Source organism: Sander vitreus, chromosome 21 (genome assembly GCF_031162955.1).
Source record: "Sander vitreus isolate 19-12246 chromosome 21, sanVit1, whole genome shotgun sequence".
Lineage (NCBI taxonomy): Eukaryota > Metazoa > Chordata > Actinopteri > Perciformes > Percidae > Sander > Sander vitreus.
The window spans coordinates 7764074-7782886 of record NC_135875.1 but is presented as its reverse complement, the minus strand read 5'-3'; the positions used below and the strand labels follow the sequence as shown (position 1 = coordinate 7782886).

Here is an 18813-nt window from a genome sequence, read left to right as displayed (position 1 = left end):
AATTAAGCACACACACACACACACACACACGCATGCACGCACACACACACACACACACACACACACACCCGCGTAGGGATTCAGCCTTGTAGTTTATCCACTCTAGCTGGGTTTTTTTTCAGGACGTTTGTCGACGTGTCTTTCAATCTGTGTGCTTTTAACTTTTATTGTCCACTGTTGCTTTTAGTGTCTCTCCGTTATTTTTTATTCTATTATGTTTTCACCATTTCCTGTCCTTCTGTTGTCTTCTTCTACACCCCATTAAGTAGAGAGGCCACACAGAGGAAGTGAGTGTCTCTCACATGCTACACACCTTAATGGCCTTTGATTAGAGGCCATCACAGTCACTCAACCATCCACTGTGGGCTCTGCCACACTGCCTCTGTGTGTGTGTGTGTGTGTGTGTGTGTGTGTGTTTGCAATTTTTTGGCGCCTCCTCTGTCTCCATCGACACCTCGTTATAGACATTGATTTTAGCTAATGAACCAGCCATCGCCTGCCCTTCGCAGCCGTAAACAGTGGTCACTGTCAGCATGAGAGCCCACAACTATTTAGCTCACACACTCTCTGAAACAAAGAAAAACAATAGCTTCAAGTTTACAAAGCTAAATATAGTCCCAGCTGCCAGAAGCGGGATTTTTTGAGATGTAAAAAAAAATAAACTGTATTTATTTACTGTATGTGTGACACTGCTTTTTTCTCATCCTTCTTTCAGTATTATCGGTCACGCAGGGTCCTACATCAAACTGTGCTGTAAGGGCTTCTGCATAGACATACTGAAGAAACTGTCCCGCACCATCAAGTTCTCCTATGACCTCTACCTGGTCACCAACGGGAAACATGGCAAGCTGGTTCGTGGGACTTGGAACGGCATGATTGGGGAGGTGAGACTGAGGGCCGAGTTATTTAAAGAAGGATAAGTCCCTGAATGCAGCAGCTGGTGTGGCTGCGTTGAGTCGCATAGTGGCCATCTACAGATGATTATTAGAGCAAGGTGTTTTAAAAATGTTCATTCACAGATCTTACTAAAATAAATGTAGCTTTGGGCTATGGCATGCCCTAATTACATTAGAGGTAAGTGTTGTTTGTACTATAGATATCATCAAAAACAGCAGTATATGCAGTGATAGTTACTGTTCTTTATTTGTCTTTTCAGTTTATTTAACCAAAATAATCCTGTTGAGGTCAAGAAACAACAATATTTAAAACAGGGAGAAATAAAAGAATACCCTTTTAAAAGATATGCTGGTAGGCATGAATTTAGCGCCATGTAGTCAAAATACAAAGTCAAACAACAAAAGTAAGACATTACTTTAAAGCTGAATTAACTGATGGTCTCTTGGGGGCAGCGCAGCAAAAATATAAACACAACACTGATATATTATCACTTCATAACTTATTTCGGCAAATGGTTGCTTATTTACTGATCCAGGATGCTCCTAAACTGCAATATGATAAAGTCCAATATGCTTATTCATCTATTTAGATATTTGAACAGCTGCCACCAGATGAGTCAGCATGAGTTTAATTTAATTTAATAGCAGCTTTCAAATCTTTAAATTAGCTTTAAAGTGCTCATATTATGGTCATTTTCAGGTTCATAATTGTATTTAGAGGTTGTACCAGAATATGTTTACATGGTTTAATTTTCAGAAAACACCATATTTTTGTTGTACTGCACATTGCTGCAGCTCCTCTTTTCACCCTGTGTGTTGAGCTCTCTGTTTTAGCTACAGAGTGAGACATCTCACTTCTGTTCCATCTTTGTTGGGAGTGCGGTAACTAGGTAAGGACTACTAGCCAGTCAGAAGCAGAGTATGAGGCGTGCCACGCTAGTAGCTCGGCGAGCATTATAACGTGTGTTACAAAGTGACGCACGTTCGTCACGGAAGTAAAGGCTGGACTACAATAGAGCTGTTTGGAGCAGTTTGTGAACAGTGTTTTCTGTTCGTTCCTTTGGCTTGGACTTTGGGCTTTTTCACTTTGTAAACCTATTACATGCACAAAAAAGATATATAACACAATAAGGAAAGGGAAAAGCCAAAAAGCATAATATGAGCACTTTAAGTCACGAGTCCCATCAAAAGGGAGCAGGACAACATGTGAAACCGAGTTTTGGTACATTCAGACCAGTCGCAGGATTACATGCTCCTCTATAAACTGTTCAGAAGTTATATAAAGTTATAATGGCTAAAATGCACTGTTTTGAAGATTAAACAGGCTGTTTTTCCTGTTTGGGTTCCTAAAAAGTGGAATGATACAAGGTTTCTGTCCATCAACAGTCATATTTTATCAGACTCTCTCTTGTTTTAATTGTAAAATGCAAGATGTCAACCCAGTTGCTGATGTAGTGGTGTAAGTACCTCAAGGCTGTGCACAAGGGCAGTGCTTGAGTCGCTGTAAGTAATATAGTAGCTCCCCACATCTGAACTCCAGTACAGTTGGTGGATGGCAGTAATGATGCACAGTGTCTTAAATGGCACTAGCATTGCATGGCCAAGTGTTTCTTTGATGGGTTTTTATCTAGGTCAGTGGTGTGAGGCCATGCATACACATTTGGAGCAAATACACACTTTTCTCCCACCCACCAAGCCACATCAAACGCATCTGAAAGTGAAACACCTGAACAGGTGTTCCTCAGGAGAGCCTTCTTGCTTGTGTTTCTGTGCCTGCAGGCGCTTTGCTCTAAGTCTGTATCTGTGTGTGTGTGTGTGTGTGTGTGTGTGTGTGTGTGTGTGTGTGTGTGTGTGTGTGTGTGTGTGTGTGGTGTGTGTGCTACATTTATAAAAACATATTTCTCTCTGCAAGATTTTCAGGAAAGCAAGCTTGGATGAGCACTCCTGAGATGCAGCTTGGCATCTCTCTCTCTAGATGCTTGGATGATGAGACAAATATGTTTCGCATCTCTTCAGACAGCCGTGATTAGAGACATCTCTTACTGTAGAGCACAAAGTTTGCTGCATTGTGGCTTTCAATGTTCGAAAAGGATTGCTCATGAAATTCAGAATTTGCTCTCTTTCCAGCAAAGACGAGCTTGGCAGAGTGTCCTATGGGACACTGGGAAGTTGTGATGATATATACTCATTCAGGTCTATTTCCCAAAATTATACAGTAAGCAAAAATAGTTTACTGAATAAATAAAGGAAAGAATGTTTTTACACCGCTGACAACTACCAATGCCTCTACAGTGCTTTACTTTAATTTCTGTCTGTTGTTCTCTTCTCAGGTTGTGTATAGACGAGCTGACATGGCCATTGGCTCTCTCACTATCAATGAGGAGCGTTCGGAAATCATCGACTTCTCCGTACCGTTTGTTGAGACAGGCATCAGCGTTATGGTAGCCCGCAGCAATGGGACAGTTTCCCCATCTGCCTTTCTTGGTAAGAAAAAAACAACTGATTATTCTACATCCATTTGTTGGGTCAAACCGGCCATAACATCCATTATCCTGCAGTTTGATGTACAGTATGTGTAAGCCAATATTGCTGCCATCTTCTTTCTCACCACTTTCTCCCAGGATGGCCTACTTAAACGAGTTCTGTCTCTGCAGACGCTTCAGGAAACTTCCCATTAAGCTTTTATCCTGCCGATAACTGTAGCCGACAACTAAATCCCCTCACGTACCGCACACACACCTAAATCCCTTTTCCAAACCCCAAACAACAATATTCAGCACAAAATCCTTAACAGTGTATTTCTCTCTTCTCATTTTCTCATCTTGCTATCCTCGTACCACATCTGGTGACCCCCATCACAGGCTGAGGTTAAGAAGCAGGAAGTACAAAAGAGACTTACTTTAATCCTTTATGTTTGTTCCTTCACTTCTCCTCCTCCTCCTCCTCCTCCTCCTCCTCCTCCTTCAGAGCCCTACAGCCCAGCAGTTTGGGTCATGATGTTTGTGATGTGCCTGACCGTTGTGGCGGTGACGGTTTTTGTGTTCGAATACTTAAGTCCAGTCGGCTACAACCGCAGTCTGGTCAGCGCCAAATGTGAGTTTTAAACCTATTTGTTTCACATTTACTGGTAGAGTTTATTTCACCTGAGTGCAGTGGATGATAGAGGAGTGAATGGTCACTACAGCATCATCACTACAGAGGTAAACAAGAGGTAAACTCGAGTAAAGTCCATATTTATCACACAGATACCCAAATAAAACCCATATATATCATATTTTGCAATGTCTGCTGCTGAGTATAATATGGAAAGAATAACTTTAGGTATTTGTATATATTTCTTTAAAAAATAGCCAGAAGCTGTGAAAAAAAAAAAAAAAACATCCGTCCATGAAATGTACTTACTTTGCATCTTACAAAGCACTTGACTGTAAGCCTGCGTGCATGCCGCTAAATCCAGCCCAGTCTGCACGTCCTGCAATGTTAAAAGTTCCTCAACAGGATTTTGGGAAGAGGGCTAATCAATCCCAGAATGCAGCGCTGACAGAGCGTGCCTCGGCTACGGGTCCGAAAGGTCATTTTCCTGTTTTAATTAGCATTCGTCGCTGCGCTAATCGAAGTATGATTGATGGCAGTGGCACCCTCCGTTGCTGCACAAGAACAACGGTGGCAGAGAGCGATGGAAATGGGCTGAGGCTGTGAAATTGTTCTGTTGTTTGAAAGTTTGCAGAAGGGCATGAGATGGCTCATGAATACTTACATGGTGAACTGTAGACATGTTTTGCTTGATGAGAGAATGTGTCAAAACAAATATGTGACTTAAAATCATAACACTGACGGTCAACGTCTATTGCTAAAAGATGTTGACTGTAGACGTAAAGGGTTGTTTCACCCAAATTACAAGAATTTTTTTTTCTCATGTACCTCTAGAGGCCATGAAAATAGTTTTGGATTTAGATTTAGTTCCCCTACAATTTACTAATTCATATGGTAAAAAAAAGAGTCTCAATTAGGGACTGTTCGTTATTTATTTAAGGGGCCACCAGAGGAGTTTTGGGACCTTTAGGCTAAAAAGACTTGACCCTCCCCTCACCAGTAATAATTTTTCTATGACCCTCCAAAATGATTTGAAATACAGGCATGACCCTCCCCTTATGTGCTAGTTTGTGCTTAGCAAAGATATACAGGTGCCATTTGATTTTTTTTTTACCACCATGACATATATGTGTTAACCTCTGTATTCTCATCTTACACATCACACTCCTCTGTTATGGTGTGGTGGCCATTTCAGTAGATTTACTCACTAACATAGTTGGTGAAACACAATAAGCATGGAAACTAAATGCACACTTCCTGCATTACTGCATTACTTCAAATACTAAGTTACTCCTCTAGTAAACTAGTATTCACATGAAATAAAACAATAAAACATTGAGACCATTCAGCAAAGGACACTGGGAAATAACAAATTCAATACTGGTTGCTATGGACTCGTCACTAGGCTTCCTCAGTCATTGTATATTTTAGCACATAGGTAAAGCTGCTGAAGCTGAACATTATATTCCAAAACATATATGTTTATTTTTAAAGCAGATTTTAAATTACATTGTAACAATTTAACAATTCGCCCTTATGAAATCCACGCGGCACGGCTGTCTTGGAACGCAATAGACAGACGGTGGTCCATTGACACTGAATAAAGGTAAACCACAGCGATCAGTAGAACCACAAAAACGGTCACGGTGTATCCAGCAAGGCCTATACGAGCGTCACATTCACCAGCCAGCTCCAAACAGGTGAACAAGGCCTCTCCATTTCGCCGTTTAAACAAAGTGGAATAAAAGCATTAAAGTCCAAATCTACATAAAACCCGCAATCAATTAGTAAGCTGACATCACATTTATATACATGGCATTTAGGAAACCTTTATTGCAAGGTTGGCACGGCAAGATGTCCAGACTAGTGCAACAGTAATTTTCGTTTTTTGCGTCCTGCTGCTCCACTCATTTTTTAAACAATGCAATTACCCATTTCAGCCACCAGGGGGGCAGTGCTCCCTCTATCCCCCAGCAAACTCATGGGTCAGACCCATCTGGTCTGGAGGGCCGAGACTAAGAGCTACATGAAAAAATATGCACCAAACAAGCCACTTTGAAATGTTGCTATTTTCATGAATACAAAAGTTGGATGATCCCCCCGCCCCTAGACTAAAAAATTTTGGGTGACCCTCCCCTCAACAAAGAATAAAAAGACATGACCCTGCCCTTTTTTCCTCCGGTGGTCCATTCCATAAATACCGAACAGTCCCTTAAAACAGGAAGTTGTCCCAAGCAGTTAATGTGCTAATAACCACATTTATTAATATGTGATTGAAAAAGACCATTAGTAGCTGTAGTAAGGAAGTAATAGGAAGAGAGTGTAGTGCTGTTACAGAGACACAAAATCCGCAGAAGAATGACATTGGAGTGGTTGGTTCAACAAAACATCCGATTTTGCACCATGACAGTGATCATTCCCTGACCTCAACCAACCTTGTTTTGTGCCTAGTCTATATTCACGACCTTCCTTTTCCGGGATTGCTTTGTTGCCGTTTGTCCTTCTTTTCGGCCGGATGTCCGTTACCTTACACTTTCTTTGTGTTGTAATTTTAAACTCCGATCGATTTATAAGGACTATGGTTAACTGCTCCTCAAAAATCTGTCCAATCTGAGTTTTCTGTTGCACGACTAAAACAACTTTTGAACCAACATATGTTCGACCAAAACAAGTTCCTTCCCGAGGTTATTTTGCAATGGCACCCGGGCTCCGTGCGGCGCTTAGCACCGCCCAAGACGATTGTGATTGGTTTAAAGACATGCCAATATACCACAGCACGTTTTCTCCCATCCCAGAATGCTGTGTGGACTAGCCAGACCATCCTCCACAGTGCTGTGGAGGAAGGTCTGGCAATGCAAGACTATTTTGTGCCTAAACCCAACCAAGCTTCAACCATAGCTGTGTTCAATAAGAAAACAAACTTTTATTTTTACATTTTTTACTGGTTTGAAAAGGCCACTGACAATGTCTATCTATTGTGCTGTCAATGGATAGGCACTTAAGTGTCATTTTGGAGGAGAATGACAACTGAAAACTTTCTGAAGAGCAACAAATGTGCTGTTCTTTGGAAGAGATGTTGCTGTTGATTTTCTTCTTCTCCATTCACCTCTTTTGTATTCAGGTGCAGGCTTAAATCTGAGGTTTAAGCCTGCACCTGAGGCAAATAAAACTAAAACTTTCTACATGTCTAGATATCACTAGACCACTAAAATGTATTTCTAACATTTATGAAAATCTTCAAGAGAATCAGTGTTTTTTTCTTGAGTGTATCTTAAGACTTACTCCTTGAGCACACCATTGTCTTTTTGGACATGAAACAGTTCTTTAAAGAAATTCCCCTACAGAGCCCCTTCTTTTTTCACTCTGGGCTAAGGATGTCTCCATATTGAATAAAATACCTCGTTACACGGCAACAGCCTCTCTGACTCACTCCTCCCTCTGTTTCCTTAGCTCCTGGTGGTCCGACGTTCACCATTGGGAAGTCAGTGTGGCTGTTGTGGGGCATTGTCTTCAACAACTCGGTCCCCATTGAAAACCCTAAAGGAACAACCAGTAAGATCATGGTCCTGGTCTGGGCCTTCTTTGCTGTCATCTTCCTGGCCTCTTACACTGCCAACCTGGCTGCCTTCATGATCCAGGAGCAATATATCGACACAGTGTCTGGGCTCTCTGACAAGAAGGTAAGAGACTGAATAAACAACACTCAGAATAATAACCTTGTGATTACAGTATGTGTGTGATCATAAGGCAGGACATTTATTGAGTGTCCACGCAGACATACAGAAAGCATGCTGTTTTTGTGGAGCTGTGAGATACAGAGCAAACCACGTCTTTGTGTTTAAATCCAGCTGCATCATCTCCTCTTTTCTCTGTTCATCACTCTGCATTGGCTAATAAACCATGAACGGAAGAGAAACAAAAGACTCACCGAAATCCTTCAAGATGAAGTCAAGTAAAAGGACTTTGTTGTGATTGTCTCTGTTCCTTTCCTATCAGTGGAGAGCCCAGTGGCATGAATGACTAATCAATTACTGCCTTCTGTCAATACAGATGGTGTCTGAGTCTCCACTGAGTCTGTCAGTATTTTTGGTCCGTCTATCAATATTCCCCATGTGCTGTCTCCATCTCTCGACTTGCTCACACTGTTAAAACAAGCTTGCAAAATGTCAAGCGATTAAAAACAGTCAAGCCACAGAGGAAAAACAACACCCGCAGACTTTTTCTACCACTTAAATGTGTGGCACACACACACACACACACACACACACACACACACACACACACACACACACACACACTAAACCTGGAAACAGAGCCTCAGAGGAGCTTCACAAGAAAGCATTTCATTCTTCACAGAGTGAAAACAATTCCCCGGCAGGGATCAGCAGTGCCACCTCAGTGATCTATGGTTGTATTAGCTGACTATATTAACGTTATGCAGATGCATTATATCCTACAGCATAAGGGACTAATAAAAAATTACCCTGCACAACACAACCTCAGCTGCCCCTTAATTCAGAGATCCTACACGACAGAGGATTACGCGGGTTTAGGTCGTAGGCTGGCTGGGTTCACATCTCGCAGGTTTAAAGGATAAGGCTAATGTTTTTCTATTGTGAATAAATGCCATGAAAAGATAAAAATCAATGTGTTAGTCCATCTCTCAGTACTTTCCAACTTCCCTACAATGTTGAAGTATTTATCCGAAACAGAACTGTAAAAATAAATAAATAAAAGAAACATCCCAAACCTAACGGGCATGAATCTTTTTTTTTTTTTAAACAGAAACCCGATCCGAAGGGACCTGAGGATAGTCGGAACCTGATCTGAATAAACTTGAGGATAATTAGACCTGATTCAAAATGCAGTTGACCCAAATAGATACATAATGATAACACCGGCAGCAGCATAATGCACCACCAATTAATGAGCAGCCCCGGTTTGGTAACTTTTGGTACTTTATTTTACTGAGGAAAGAACATAGGAAAATAGGAATATCCTTGAAAAAGAAGTTCCATTTAAGTAAATGTCCATTAATTCTTTATTAACAATGTAGACAAATTCACGGCCACCGGAAAGTCAAGCTTATCACTGTGTCACTGCTGTTTTTTTTTCTTTCTTTTCTTGCAAGCACGTTATTGTCAATAAACAGTGTTCAGTTGCCTATCTGTCTGTGTTTCAATAACGAATGTATGTGAGCGGAGTGGAAGGTCCAGAATTTCCACTCCTCCTCACAGAGCTGTTAATTCCCCCGCTGCGTTGTATTTATCAAATCCGGACTCTGGTGGCATGGAGGGAGGGCCAGTGCCTTCATATAGGTTATCTGCATGTAAGTATTGTGTTATCATAAATCATAAAGACTTGAAAAAATTAGAACCTATCCTTTAATTTCTCACTTACTTCGATAACTTTTGCTTTTGTTCAAACAGCTGATAAAAAAAAAGGTGTGTAACATCCCAACTGAATCCATTGCAATTGCAGCTGAACAGTGATTATATTAACATGAATACACACACACCGACTCACACGCTCTAATTTTGATTGTCCCATTCATTTCTGCTCGGCTCAAAAGGTCAACACTGTAAGCAAGATTAATAGATCTTTCCTGTTTACAGTTTAATTGAGCTCTAAGAGACGCATTTCTGCTTCATCCTGCATTAATACATCTGCTTGTGAAATGTGAACTTCAATCAGGTACAAATTGAACTGGATTAGGATCATCTGTGGGCTGCGAAATGATTCAAACAGATGTGTGTTATATCAGATTTAATCAACTGGAGGTGAACTGAGTGGAGTCCATTCAATCCGCATTGAGTTTGGCTGCTGATTAAATCAGTCTTTCATTTAACTGAGTAGTCCCTCGTCCTCTTTACTCTTCTCCACCCCGTGTCTTCATTCTGGTCCCTTTTTGCTTTTCTGTTTTTTACTTTCTTCTTTATTTTTACTTTACGTTCTCCTCTCCTTTTTTCTCTTACATTCTCTCCTTTCTTTTCCTTCTTTTCATCTCCATGTTTCTCATTTTCTATCTCCTCTCTCTTTTCCCATTTCTTCTCTTTTCTTTTCTATTGCCTCCACTCTTATCTCCTCTCTTTCTTTCTCCGGTTTCCTTTCCTCTTCTCTTTTCCTCTCCTCGCCTTTTCCCTGTCTCTTTTGTCTTTTGCTCTCTCTCCATTTACTTCTCCCTCTCCTCTTTCATCATGCCCTACTTCTCCTTACTCTCCTCTGAGTCCCCCCTTTCTATCTTACCCAACTCACCCTTTTTCCTCCCACTCATATCTTCACTTTCTTCTACTCTTTTCCCTCTCTACTGTTTAAAATCTCTTCCCTTCCTCTTTTCTCTTCTCCTCCCCCCTTCTGTCATCCTCTCACTTCTTTCCTTATTACCTCCCATCCCTTCCATCCTTTTGTTTTATTGCATTTTTCTTTCTGTTGGCTCCTCCTCTCTCCCATCCTCCCCTATTCTGCTCTCGCTCCCTTCAGTCTATCTCCTCTCCTTTCATGTTATCCTTACTCACTTTTCTCTCTCCCCCCTTCTCCTTACCAAACCTCTTCCTCTCCTACTTCCCTCTATTCTCTTGTCTCCCTCTCCTCATATCTTCTTGCCTCCTTTCCCTTTCCTTTCATCCTGTGTCTCCCTACAGTTCCAGAAACCACATGAGCATTACCCTCCTTTCCGCTTCGGGACGGTCCCAAACGGGAGCACAGAGAGGAACATCCGCAGCAACTACCCCGACATGCACACACACATGATAAAATACAACCAGAAGGGGGTGGAAGAAGCTCTAGAAAGCCTAAAAAACGGGTACAGTTTTACTAACATTTTAACTGTATTACACAATTAGATTAGAGGTTAACTTTAACTGATCCTCCTGCCATTGAAGACATGAGTAATAATGATCATAATTTGAGTAATACAGCAGAGATTTGCTTTGTGTTGTAGCAACTATTTGTAAATTAGGCCAATGTGATGGGTGTATTTTTAGATAAAATAAAATCATGTCTAGTGCTGTTTACTTTGTATAGAAAAGTGCTGTCAAACATCTAACCTTCATCAAAAACACACTTGGAGTAATTGTGCACATTTTCATCCCTTTAACTACAAATTGTGTACATTATGTTGTTTGATTGATTTATTTTTGCCAGTGTGGAATAACAATTTACTTTCAGAGACCTGAAACAGTTAATCCATTAGTGTGAATATTTTGTTACCTTTAATTTTAGGGTTAGGGTTAGGTAAATTTTACCATCAATTTTAGCCACACTAGTGGCGCAATGTCGGCCAGTTGGTCCAGACTGAAACATCTCAACAACTGTTGAATTGATTGCCATACAGTTTTTTAAAGATATCCATGGTCACCAGAGGAATCCTAAGGAATTTGGTGATCCCCTTACTCCTTTACTTCTAATCTAACACTACCAGCAGGTCAAAGCTTTCCATTTTTACTTATCCATTGTAAATGGCAATATGTCAATATCTCTCACATTGGCACACATTTTTGTACAGACATTCAAGTACAAGCAGTTCAAAATGTAAATGTGTCCAATACTTTGGTTTGTGACCAAATACCTGCAAAACCAATGACTTTCGACTTTTCCATCAGCCTCACCTTATGTTCCCTTTGTTTATACTAAATAGCTAATATGAGCACGTAGTCTCTGCTCACAGCTGGTACTATCACATGCAATTTTGTCATAACATTTCTATAAAAAGCTGACTAAATGTTTACTGTAATGGATTACCAATCTCAAACTAGTTTCAAGTCTCTGCAAGCAGCCTGCAAGGTGGGAACAGTCTAAAAACCTATGGTGTACTTATGAAAGTGGTCATCAGCAATGTAAAGTATACACCACTATTTAATGGCGTAGAACATGCAAAACCACTGATGTTGCAGGATCTTTTAAGGGAGAAACACAGAGATATAAATATAATTCTAACACAATGTAAGAACTTGTTAAACTTTGTAGGAGCTCAACGTTCTCTCAGACGATCTGTTTGCATGCAGGAAGCTGGAAGCTTTCATCTACGACGCTGCTGTTTTGAACTACATGGCCGGGAAGGATGAAGGCTGCAAGCTGGTGACCATCGGCAGCGGGAAAGTGTTTGCCACCACAGGATACGGTATCGCTCTGCAGAAGGACTCCCGCTGGAAACGGCCTATTGACCTTGCACTGCTGCAGTTCCTTGGAGACGGTGATCCAAACCCTACATGATAAAATGCACAACCCGTGCCAGCACACACACTCTTACTGTACACTTTCCTGTGTTTTATCTGTTTGTATTTATTTCTGTCTGACTGGCACGCTGTATGTGTACCGTGGAATTGGCGTCTGTCCAGTTCAGTGTGTGCTTTGTCAGCAGGGAAGTGGGCTTACAGGGAAGAGTTAATATCCTGCAGAACAGCAGGGAGTGTTAGGGATATGATTATCTACCACTACACACTCACACACACACACACACACACACATATCCTTCCTACCTATATACACACAAACACACTCACCATGACAGCCGCCAGTGTTGAATTAATATCCTCCCTCCTCTGAGAGCTTAAGAGCACCCACACACACACACACACACACACACACACACACACACACACACACACACACTCGCACTCAATCTGAGCTTTCCACGATGATATAAGAAATAGTGTGTTTATGGTCAACATACGCTAACTGAAAGATAAACTGGGCCGTGCTCTCTGGAGGCCACTGCTGAAGAGGTGGAGGAGTAGCTTATGTGTCAATGATAGCTAATGGTGATGTGTTTAAACACTATAATTTTTTCTCGTTCAATAGGTGTTTCGTTGGCATGGTAAGATGCTTTTACACCGACAAAAGCATGAAGAAGAAATTACTTTAGAAGACAAGAGTATTTAGAGTGTAGGAATTGTAGCTCATTTTGTACATACGTAGTAGTAATTTGGTAGTACAAGGATACTTAACATCAAAACAAGGAAATCATAAAATCTGATTTTTATTAAGGCCAAACTGGAATGGTGATAAAGGAAAGGATTCTGCAAGCGTTCCTGTCATTGGACAATTCAAGACTGTTGTATGAATGCAGCGTAGTGAATGGTCAAAATAGCACTATATCCTATTAAATTAGCTTTTAATCGTCTTGACTTTGGCTGGCATTAAGAATCCATTTTGCTTTGATATTTCAGACCAGATATTCAGACCATATATCAGATATTTAAAAAAACAAAAACAAAAACTTTATTCTTAATAGTCACATACACACAGTACAATGGAGTGAAATTTTATTTCTGCAGTTTAACCCATCCTAGTAGTAGGAGTAACTTGGGTTTCAGTGTCTTGCTCAGGGACACTTTTAGCCTGACAAGCCAGACCCACATCAAGATGTTGGGTCTGGGAACTCACCATTGACAGGGCTCAATCCGAGAGCAGGGATAAACGGTTGTCTTTCAAATTCTCTCTTCACGCAATAGGGTAGCGCTACAACCAAGCAGAGCAACGAAGAAGGTAGCAGAGCTAGTTGATAGATTAAACTTTTGCTGTATCCGGTCGGCAAAACTCCGAACACATCTTCCTTTTTTAAGAATGACTTCAGTGCCGTTCTTTGTTCTTTTCTCAAAGAAAAGCTTAACTCCAAGACTTCCAGAGTCACAGCCAAAGCTGATTCGAAAGGCCGCTGTTCCCCAGCAGCAACAGCCATAAGCCCACCCACCGACTCTATACACAATGTGATTGGCCCGGCCAGAGTTTAGTTGTTCCAGCTCGCAAGCCAACAGAGAGTTGCTAGACCCCCTGGCTGCAAATTCCATTTGCTGCCGCTAGGGTGCGTCTAGCTTTCTAGGCTAGGACACTTTGACATGTGAAGGAGCCTGTGATTAAACCCCCAACCTTGTGGTCATGGGGCGATCACTCTACCTCTGAGTCACAAGCCACCAAGTTGGTTTCATAACTTGACTTGGATGTGGACATGAGGTACAAGTCGTAATTTGAAATGGGCAAAGGCCCTGAAATAAGCAATGAGTGATGATGGCTGTAGTACAGGCCTGGCAGAGCATCACCCACAAAGTGTTTGCTTTAACCTCATACTCACAGTTTCATTTCAAATCCAATGTGGTGTTGGTTCAGAGAAACAACAACAACAACAACAACAACTGTATGCACTGTATAACACATCCAAGAAAATAGAGATGGTTATCTTCAGGTTATTGTAGGCTTTCATATCTCTTTCTCTTCTTCACTTTGTCAAGTATCTCATACTCTCTCTTTCTTCCTTCTTTCCTCCCATATGCCTCTGTCCCATCAGGAGACACCCAGCGCTTGGAGACGGTGTGGTTGTCAGGCATCTGCCAGAACGAAAAGAATGAAGTAATGAGCAGCAAGCTGGACATTGACAACATGGCGGGCGTCTTCTACATGTTGCTAGTGGCCATGGGCCTCAGCATGCTGGTCTTTGCCTGGGAACACCTTCTTTATTGGAAACTACGACACTCCCTCCGCAAGTCTCCCAAACTTGACTTCCTGTTGGCCATCAGTAGGGTGAGATTTTTAGTCATTTGATTGATAGTTGTTTTTTTTTAAGCCGGGAAGCTTGTTGTTTAGGGATCCTCCTCAGTTGTTTTGATTGCTGATTCCTTGGTTAATGGAAGTCGGGTTGAGAAATTGCTTCACTGATTTTTACATTGATTATTTTGTTAAGAGGCTGATTGGATGAGTTGAGTAAACAGCTCGGTTGAGATATTGAAAGATTGGCTGGTTGATTATTTATACTCTATGTGGTTGCTTGCTTGCTTGCTTTTTCAGTGAAATATGCTGTTTTACATCAAGTGGCTTTTAGGTGATGATAAATAAGCACAAATGGATGAATTTGCATGTAATTACACGGTAACATTAGAGCTTTTTAAAATATTAGATAAAATGGCACTGCATTGTTATTAAGAATGAGATGGGAGGGGAGAGATAAAAGGAGAAAAAAGAAACACTAATTCAGCATTTAACTTTGATTGCTTAATGTCCATTTGCAATTAGCCTTAATCAGTACCCAGTGTGTTGATGTTTGGGAATGTGGTTATTGAGGGAAAAAGCTCTGGCTGAAGTTGCAGCCAGGGAAATGTCTACGGACTCCAGCCTCTGTGCTCCTCTGCCGTGTAATTACACTATTGTGCCTGGATTGGGGTTTTATCAGATTAAAGGCTAAATGACTATCTGATCATTAATCCGTATGGGGCAGCCCCAAGGGCCAAATTAAATTTGGCTCATTCAGGATCTCCCAGCCAACTGTAAGCAGAGAGCAGTCATGGGATTTGGCTCTCTGTTTGTCCATGAAGTTAGAGACAGGACTTTAGGCATGTGTGTATGTGTGTGTGTGTGTGTGTGTGTGTGTGTGTGTGTGTGTGTGTGTGTGTGTGTGTGTATGCAATCCTCTGAGCTTAAACTGTTTTTCTTTGAGTCCCAGGAGAATGCATAATGAATTAGTGACTAAGTCTTGCCTCAGTCATAAAATGAGATATTAATGAAATTATTTTTTATTTAACTGCCAGTGGGGTTTTTATTAGTTAGGAGTCACTTTGAGATGCACAAATAGAAATTTTGTCTATGAAATTGTCTCCGTAGGACAGCTATGTTGATTCAAGGTTAAACAGTTTGTGGCTAACTATTGATTTAATTACAAAGGATTACGTATTTATACTCAATTTCTCTTTTCCCCTGTGTCTTTTCTCACTTCTTATTCTATCCTCATTCTTTTCTTTATCGTATTCATTCTTTGTCATTCTGTTTCATCTCTCAGGGTATTTACAGTTGTTTCAATGGAATGGAGGATCCTGGACGTTCATCTGGTTTGGCAAAACCTGACCTGACCTCCAACTACGCTCAAGCAAACATGCTGAAGATGCTTCGCACTGCCAAGGGCCTGGTCTCCACTGCCAATGTTGAGACCTCTCTGGACAATGCCACCAAGACCATAGAGCAGTTGAGCCGTCATGGCGGCAGCTTGCCTGTTCGTATTCCACAAGTCGCCACTGAGGCCGTGCCAGGAGGATTTGCTTATATTACGGAGAATCACTGCTCCCTAACCCCACCTCTGACTGCTGTTACCTCTCTGAAACAGCAGAGGGGTGTGACCAGGCCGACGCCACTGCGCTACACGCTCCCGACTCGCTCTTCTTCATGTCTGTATGACCGGCCACTTCCTGTGTCCAGCCTCAGCAGCCCCCACCTGGCCGTGGGTGAACCGCTTCCTCATCAGCACCCGCACCACTACCAGACCACAGGGAGACTCTACATAGACACCCATCCTCACTCGCCCTTCATTCCCTACACCGATCTCCAACTACCTGACATCTACGCGTCTCACCCGGTCTCCTTGTCTCAAAACCAGTATGTCCAAGCGGGCTTCTCCCGACGGAAAAGGAGGTCCAAGAGTTTCCAGTGTGAGGATGAGGATGTAGGGAGGAGAAAACTCAGGGACCAGGGAAAGAATGACAAAAGTCCCATCTATCTGAGTGAGCTCAAAGCCAACCACCTCCAAGACAACCACATCTCCGCCCCCAGCATTGACAACATCTACTCAGGGGAGGGGATGTGTCCTCGGGTAGAGAACTACAGATCCTGGCCCCCGGAGGACCTGGTGCTGAGAGGCAGACGCAGGCACCGCCGCCCCTCTTTCCTCAAAGCCACATGGGGCAACGAGCAGATACGCCAGCTGGACGAATCCCAGTCATCCCTGTCCAGCCAATCACCTTCCACCCTGCCAGACCTGTTCCCATGCATTCTTACACCAACCACACCTGCAAAGGCCTGCAACCCTGCTCACCTTCGAAACAACCTGTGCCTCCCCCGGAACCAGGCCTACCTCCACATAAGGGAGGACCAGAGGAGGCCCAATGGGCGTAAGGGCCAGAAGCTGCGCTACTCTCACTCCGCCCACCTCCCCACGTACGGAGAAGCAGTGCGACATGGGACTGGGTTAGGACGGGGGATGGTACGGAGAGCCACCAGCTTGCTCAGCAGACAGTACACCCACTACCTGAACTCATACCCTGGACTACCCCTCTACCATGGGCCCCTAGACCTGCACAACCACAGCCAGGCCTCCAGTAGCCACCCGAGCACCAGCCCAGTGTGCCAGCTGCTGGCTTGTGGGGGTGGGAGATGTGGAAGCCAGCGGGCTCTGCTGTACCAGGACAGTGTGTATGGGGCCTATGGGGTCTATCAGGGATCCCAGACTGGATCAGAGGCCCAGGCAGGTAAGGGAGCAGGGGGCCAGCCTGTGGGGAGCCCCTGCGTACTTCGTCCCTGGCGACGGGTGTCCAGCCTGGAGTCTGAGGTCTGATGGGAAACCAGAGGAACCTCATAAGATGGATACTGTGGAGTAATAGAGGACAATACTCTTAAAAAATAACCACTGTGGAGAGGGGGAAGTGGTTAGATTATTGTAAGGGGGAGTAGTTGTTGATTTTCTATGTGACTTTGTGTGGTAAAGAATAGAAGTCTGGGTCTGCAAATTTTACAGATGTTTAGGACTTTTTTGATGTATACTACAGTAAGATAAAAAGACTGCACTGTTACCAATTTATCCTCAAGAAAGGTTTGGAAAGCTGGAGTCGGCAGGTTTTACTCACTTGCTACTTTCCTACAACGCTTGTGTGTTTTCTGTGCTTTAATGTGCACTAAGATTTACAACAGTCCACGGTGTTGGCGCATGGTTAAACTATAACCAGTTTTCATGCTGTGTGTGTTGTGTATATTTTATCGTGGATAGTTGGGATTCAGTCTTGGGTGTCGTCAAGTAGATGAACCGTTTACATCTAGGGAGAAGTAGCGGAGGAATAAGGGATTGTCTCTTTCAAATCAGCCATCAAAAACAAGTAGCCACTGTAGCAAGATTTGTGAAGACAGCTGTGATGAACAAGAGTTTAATTCCAAAATAAAAACAATTAATATTAAAACATTTTGACTCCAGACACAGAAGAGCAGCAGTTTTTTGTCTTTTCAAGACTGTCTGTTAATGAATTTCAGGTAACGTCTTTCAAGATTTATAATGTTTTGGAGCTAATCCCTTCAAGTCGTCATTTAGTGATGAGTCAGAGGAAGCAGAGACTTTGTGAAAGCAGTCCATATGATCACAATCTGCAAAATGATGAAAGTATTGGGACAGCACTGACCAGCACTAGGTGTCTTAAACCATGGATTCTTTTTCCTCACTGAGTCTCAGTATGAGGCTGCAGTACAGCACAACATCACACAGGGCCTCACAATAAATAAATTCTGTATCTAAATACTATGTCAATAGAGTAAATGTGTAATTTGAGGCTGGTTAGTGTCATATTCATGTATTCCACATATGATAAGAATTTATAGTCACTCTTAAAATTTTCCAATCACACAGTTCTAGCACATTTTTCTTTTTGTAAAGCTGTTGCTGGTTTACTTACATATTTGTTATTATTGTATTAACTATCTGTTGGCCTATATTACGATTTTCATCACTTTCTCATTTCCACTCTTTTATATTCCCTCATCATCCCTGTTTTTCCCATTCCCTCTAACTGTTAAATGATCAAATTTAAATGAGGTAATTGAAAGCTATTCTAGTATCTATATTACCTGGCTCCCTCAACCTGTAATTAATCACTTAGACTAATTAAAGAACCTTTTTGGATGAACATGCACGTGCGCCTCTTCTTTGTAGAGACTGTCTTTCTGTCCATGCCTACTTTGTAGAGATAAATTGTATCTTAATCGAGACATGCTAGTCTTAAAGGGTTCAACATTTTGGAAAACTTATTTACTTTCCTAGTGAGAGTTAGATGAGAAAAATGTGTACCACTCTCTTTTTGGTAATTGT

The 18813-nt window shown here is 42.1% G+C and overlaps 1 protein-coding gene across 1 annotated transcript in view; it reads left to right on the top strand.

Annotated features, from left to right (window-relative positions):
* The window catches only part of LOC144536176 (glutamate receptor ionotropic, NMDA 2C-like), a 43604-nt gene extending 25012 nt beyond the window's left edge, over positions 1–18592 (top strand). Inside the window, exons 8-15 of the mRNA XM_078279171.1 lie at positions 716–884; positions 3227–3380; positions 3864–3989; positions 7440–7669; positions 10631–10791; positions 11993–12180; positions 14272–14504; positions 15754–18592. Coding sequence (XP_078135297.1) covers positions 716–884; positions 3227–3380; positions 3864–3989; positions 7440–7669; positions 10631–10791; positions 11993–12180; positions 14272–14504; positions 15754–17298 — 2806 coding nt within the window. The 3' untranslated portion in view covers positions 17299–18592. The remainder of the gene's footprint in view (positions 1–715; positions 885–3226; positions 3381–3863; positions 3990–7439; positions 7670–10630; positions 10792–11992; positions 12181–14271; positions 14505–15753) is intronic.
* The last annotated feature ends 221 nt before the right edge of the window (positions 18593–18813 follow it).